Source organism: Juglans microcarpa x Juglans regia, chromosome 4D (assembly GCF_004785595.1).
Source record: "Juglans microcarpa x Juglans regia isolate MS1-56 chromosome 4D, Jm3101_v1.0, whole genome shotgun sequence".
In the NCBI taxonomy this organism is placed as follows: domain Eukaryota; kingdom Viridiplantae; phylum Streptophyta; class Magnoliopsida; order Fagales; family Juglandaceae; genus Juglans; species Juglans microcarpa x Juglans regia.
Window position 1 is genome coordinate 11444457 of NC_054600.1, and position 5647 is coordinate 11450103.

General features: G+C 35.8%; 1 protein-coding gene across 3 annotated transcripts; it reads right to left on the reverse strand.

Annotated features, from left to right (window-relative positions):
• Positions 1–351: 351 nt before the first annotated feature.
• Positions 352–5225, reverse strand: LOC121260704 (protein WVD2-like 2). 3 transcript variants are annotated; one of them, XM_041162686.1, is made up of 8 exons: positions 5076–5214; positions 4282–4525; positions 3263–3749; positions 2123–2211; positions 1940–2033; positions 1755–1826; positions 1421–1531; positions 352–890 (listed from the first exon to the last, which is right to left on the reverse strand). In XM_041162686.1, the coding sequence occupies exons 2-8, from the start codon at positions 4296–4298 to the stop codon at positions 531–533; spliced, it is 1230 nt and encodes a 409-aa protein (XP_041018620.1). In that variant the 5' UTR covers positions 4299–4525; positions 5076–5214; the 3' UTR covers positions 352–530. The 3 variants fall into 3 exon arrangements, with proteins under 3 accessions (XP_041018620.1, XP_041018621.1, XP_041018622.1); XM_041162687.1 differs by lacking the exon at positions 4282–4525 and having other exon boundaries at positions 5076–5225; XM_041162688.1 differs by lacking the exon at positions 4282–4525 and having other exon boundaries at positions 5039–5212.
• Between the last annotated feature and the right edge of the window lie 422 nt (positions 5226–5647).

The window sequence follows — 5647 nt, forward strand, 5'->3', positions numbered from 1 at the left end:
AAAATACTTCGATAGAAGAAATCGGCAATATCCATGAAACAATCTGATGGCGTACGCAATGCCCTCAAGGAAAAATAACACAAGCAGGGGCATCTCAGGAGCTCAAAATTCAACTTTATTCATTTTCTCTGCCTTTCAAGTGTGTTCAGGCACTTAAATAACAATAGTTCCAGGCACTGATAATCACCTAAGACTAATATGATAACTATGTTTTGGAATTTCATTCCTTATTAACAACTACTACTAGTAAGAATATCTAATTTTGTAATTAATAATTATTTAAAATAAATCTAAGATAACTACGCAGAGAATATTGGATGACTCTTCAATATATAACAAGACATGTACCAATAAAGTTAACAAAGCATATACAATTTCACATAAATGCAATCCACTTAAACACAAGTCATTCCTCATGATGGAAAGAAAACAGGCAGTTTCTCTTCAGTACAACCATAACCTAACAAAGAAAAATGAAGAATTTCTCCCCCCGCTTAGAAATTAGACAAAAAGGAAGGACTCAAAGTACATTAACAAACGGCAATGTCTGCATTCGTCTGCTCCTTGATTTTAGGAAGAACTGTTTTTGTTGTCTCCTTTTCCTGCCCAGGACGGTGTTTGACTTTGCAAGAGATTCCATTTGTATTAGTTCCACTGATCTGACCATCACTTAGGGAAGTGTTCAGGGTAGCAAGCTCCTCGTGACCACCAAGGCTATGGCGGGATTTACCTTTGGGAGTGCTCTGTGTAGCAGGCTGCTCATTATGATTACCAAGGCTGTGGCGGTGTGCTCGGCTGCAAATTCCTCCCTTTTCATCTGTTGAGTTTGTTGCATCACCATAGCTCCTTCTCCGTGTTAGTTTCGGTGATTTAGGCCGTGTCAATGGTAACTGGCATTTAATAAAGAAAGAGGTAAAGATTGTATATTTCCAAACAAAAGGAGCACGTAAAAAGTAGGTCAGAGTTTGTTTCCAGAAATATTTACAGCATGGAAGCATTAAATAGTAAGTATCACGAATTGAATAAGGCAATAGGATTAGAGGATTTAGGCAGCAGGTCTACATTTTGTTTTTCGGTAAGTAATTTATAAAGTAGAAATATGGAAGTTATCCAGAAAGTGCCAAAAGCCCCAAAATGTTCACAAATCACAAAATATAAGTCAGGTCGCATCAAAGTACATCGATCACTCTACTAAATCTGGAGAAAATCACCTCAAATGGCATATTTAAATCCTAGTCTCTGAACGTAAAGCAAAACGCATCCTGATTCAGTTCAGCAGGTCCCATGATTTCCAGTCTTGGTAATTTACTATTCAGTTAAAAATTGTGCAAATTCAGAAAATTTCTGCTAGTTTTATACACATCGTGGACCTTAAAGGTCTTGTGAATAACTATGGAAAGAGATAGGAAAAAAAAGGTACCTTCTTGAGCTCAACCTTCCGTGGAGGGCCTTCATAGTAGAAACTAGGTACTGGGTTTGCCTTGATCACCAGGCCCTTTCTAAGTTGCTTGATGGCTGCTTCTTGCTCTTCCTAGAAATGTTACAATAGATTGTTCGAATAAAGGGTGATTATTTCTTGAAAACCTCTTCAAGCGTGTAACAAGAACAAGGAAAGAGCAGAACAAGATGCAGCTGTATATGCATGCAAAATGGCATATTAAAGATATAATAGAAAGAGATGTACCATTACATAAAAAAAAAATAAACGAGAATAAAAAAAAAAATAAAGGAAAAGGAAAAAGAAAGAGATGCACCATGGTCCTTGCCACATACGCACTTCTCTCTGCCTCCATAGCTTGGTGTTTCACCTCTAACTTTGAGTAAAACTAGGAAAAGTGGAAAATAACAAAGATAAATGACATATTGGATGTGATATAAATCACTGACTAAAGCAGATCACACAGTGCACTACAGAATTACTAGTTCAATTAAAGTATACCTCCCTTCGTTTCTCTGCACGTTCAGCACTTCTAAATGATGGAGCTGCTCCAATAGTTACCCTAGATTTAATTGTTCGCACAGATGCAGCAGTACTATGCATGGCTAAGGATAATGCAATCCAAGACACGTATTAAGTTCAGAATTCAGTCAAATTTAAAATGTTAAAGCCATAAAAGGATACGAGGAAGCGACAGAACAACTATCTTCTTCATCATGATGCTTGCTGGTATAAGATTGCAAGGGCTTCCTTAGTGACAGAGGTGAGTTTGGCTGAAAATAAATGCAAGTTTTTCCACAATTAGTGCCATCTCTAACTCTACAACTGTAATATGCTAACATTACCAAACAAAATCCATGATCTTTCAAGTCTCTAGCTGCGTATCCCACTACACAAACAGCTACTTCGACAAGATATACATATTGAGTATGAAATCAGATCCACAAGATAAGTGTTCTGCTGGGTTAAATTCAAATTAAACCAAGCACGAGAAGTTTAAAACATGCAAATCAAACCTGACCAAGAGCCATAAATTATTTTTCTCCTTTCAGCACATAGTCATAAATCAGGTTAGAAACATCAACAATCGAGCCTCTAATTTGAGGGCCAATATAAAACCCATTTAAACTTTTTGAAGAAAGTATTATAGAGTTCCAGATGTGAAAGAAGAGGGTCATGGTGAGTGGAAATAAAGATGCATTGAAATGAAAAGGAAAGAACATTTCACCTATTTTTGGATATAAACGATGTTGAATTTAATTTTGCACGTAGAAGAGAACCAATATTACAGACTACAGATTCAAAGTTAAAACCAAAAATAGCAAACCGTAACTGGCGCTTCTACTAAAACCCCCAGTCAAAAAAGAAAAAACTAGAACCGGAAGTAGCAAACTGTAAGGCTGGGTTTGGATACACAAACTTCCTCATCTCATCTCATCATTATAATTTTCTCAAATTCCCATACAAAAATATAATAAAGGATTCAACTTTTTCAAATTCTAAAATAAAAATAATAATAAAAAATTATATATAACAATATTTTATTCAACTACTATTTAAAACATCTCATCTCATCTGAACTGTCTATCCAAACCCAACCTAAATCTATATTAAAGGCGACCGCATGATGGAATAGACATCAGCTAATTCTAACGTGTCCATGTTTGAGTTTGCCAGCCACAACCTACCACCAGAAAATCTGTTCGGTTTAGGCCACATCAACGGATATGACTCTCATTGAACTCACTAAATCAGAATTTGCATCCCATCTCAAAGAAAGGATAGCTGAAAAATAACACTAAGTTAGAATCTTTTTTTATTTACCTGTGAATTCTTTGTAGATTGAGGGAAATGCGCATTGTTAGCTTTCGGTGAATAGGTCACACCATTAACAGGATTTTCAGACCCAACAGTATGTGTGCATACACCACGCTTGTCAGTTGCCAGAGAAAATGGCTGTGGAATAGTGTAGATACGCCCGTTCCCTACAGAAGCGGATCTTGATGCATGCGGGCTCAACTTCATATTGTCACTGGGTTTAGGAGCCCCAGGTCTCTCAGATTTCCCCTCACGCACACCGGGATCAAGATTTGTTCTTTTAACACCTAACACTTCTTGGTTGTCATGGTATTGGTCAGCAACTGAGTTTTCTTCAGTACATTCCTTCACCTCATAGTCCTTTGCTTCAACACTATCTTCTGAAATTTCTGGTGTAAAAAGAACTTTATCATGAGAAACTCCATTTGAAGCCACCACGACACCATTTGGCTTCTTTTCCATGTGTAGATCTGTAAGTTCCCTTCCCATTACACTGCATAAAAGGTTATAGCTGGGCATCACGATGCTTCAGGAAAGTGACAATATTACTGTCAAGAAAATCACAAACGCTCTTTTTATATGCTAAAGGAGAAAAAAGAAGACCCCACAAAATAATAGAGCAGTTCAGCTCATCTGTAGTTTCAATATATGTACAGAGCAATATCTCTCAATTAACAAAATAACAGCTGCCCAACATTTAGATTTGACAAGACACGCTAATAATTCTAGGAATCTTTCCCTTTCCTCATCAGAACATTCAATTACCATCACTTTATTTAGATTGGTTTTTAAAGGGCTCACCAACTATTGCAAACTAGATACACGCATCTAAGAACTCATAAGAACATATGAGACTACAGTTAGAACACGCAAAAGAAAATGAGATCTTATTATGAAACACACATGAAGCTAAAAGAAAATGGCCATCAAAAGGCAAGAAACTTAAGTTATGAAAAGAAAAAATGCGCTGATATTAATTTGATACTGTAGTCTATAACAAATATGTAATTAGCATGCTTCCTTACATGGCTGTTAACTCCATACCTGCCGAGAAACCGCAAAAATTCACAAGTACATGAAGGATCAGTTCAATAGACAACTCAAGTTTTAGTTGTGTGTGTGGGTGTGTATATAAAGAATACTCGTCATTTTTTTCCTTTTCCGTTTAGATTTCCCTTTTCTTTTCAATTTGTCTCAACATTGAAAAGGGGAAAGAAAACACAGGTACTCCAAAGTACAATTGACAGGAAGAAACCGCCGTATCATCATCTGGAAGTTCCCAAGGAAATTTCCAAATAAGCAAACAAAATTGCATGTTTCCAATGAGAAAGATACGGAAAGATTACTAACATAAAAACATATTCTACAACCGTAATCTAATTGATAGGTATGAGGCGAAAAAGTAAGTAATTTTACAAAGCATTACAAAAAGTTTTCATTTCTCAGTTAACTAGAGTGACAAAAAGAGGCATAATTTTAAACATCAGCAGACTCAAATTAAAATATATATTAAAAAAACCCAAAAAAGAAAACTTTCATTTCTCATCTAAATATTGCAATCTGTGAAAAAACATTCACCTAGAAAAAATGAAATGAATTGAAAACGTTGAGAAAACAGGAAAAAGGGAAACCCAATAGCTAATATGCATGAGAGAGAGAGAGAGAGAGAGAGAGAGGTCTCCTAGCTCAGCATCAAGCAGCTAAATTGAGAGCCACCGACTTGAGAAATCAAGAACACCCACATTGCACTTTAAAAAAAAAAAACAAATATTTGAAACGCACCTCAAATTAGCAGGAAATGTGAGAGAGATTTGCTTACACTTTGCGGTCCGATCTGACAAGATCTTCTTCAACAGCCTCTCACTCTCTCACTCTCTCTCTCTCTCCCCGTGTCGTTGGGCTAGAGAAATAAACAAAGACACGGAAAATGTTTTTCTATGATTTTTCTCTCCTATAGAGCGAAGCTTGCTCAAAATTGTTTATATACATAATCAGTTTTATTTTTTTATTTTTCTTACTTTTTTTCATTAGGATGAGATGGAAAACTTGACACCGTTAGGTAACTTCCAACAATAATGTTGGTAAAGAAGGCCAACGATTTGGCTCGATCTCCGTTAAAAAAAAAAAAAGTGATAAGGTTTGTCTTGGTGGAAATGAAATATGCTATTTACTTTTTTAACCATCATCTTCTGATGTACTGTAAGCCTACAATATCATGGTAATATAATATAGATGTACATTTCTCTTATCTTTTAACTTTTTATATTTTTCTATAGCACTTATGTCTCGCACGTGTCAATTAGACTCACTTCACTCGTGACGATTAGATCTACTACTTCTATTTTTTTTTTTTTTATAAAGAGGGGGATTCCTTTAAAAAAAATTAGAATC

What these genes read in the sequence shown, in the direction of transcription:
- LOC121260704 (XM_041162686.1), bottom strand. An exon ending in GTGCAGAGAAACGAAGGGAG is followed by an intron (nt 1,827 to 1,939) that starts GTATACTTTAAT and finishes CACTTTTCCTAG; the next exon opens with TTTTACTCAAAGTTAGAGGT. An exon ending in GGAAGGTTGAGCTCAAGAAG is followed by an intron (nt 891 to 1,420) that starts GTACCTTTTTTT and finishes ATTAAATGCCAG; the next exon opens with TTACCATTGACACGGCCTAA.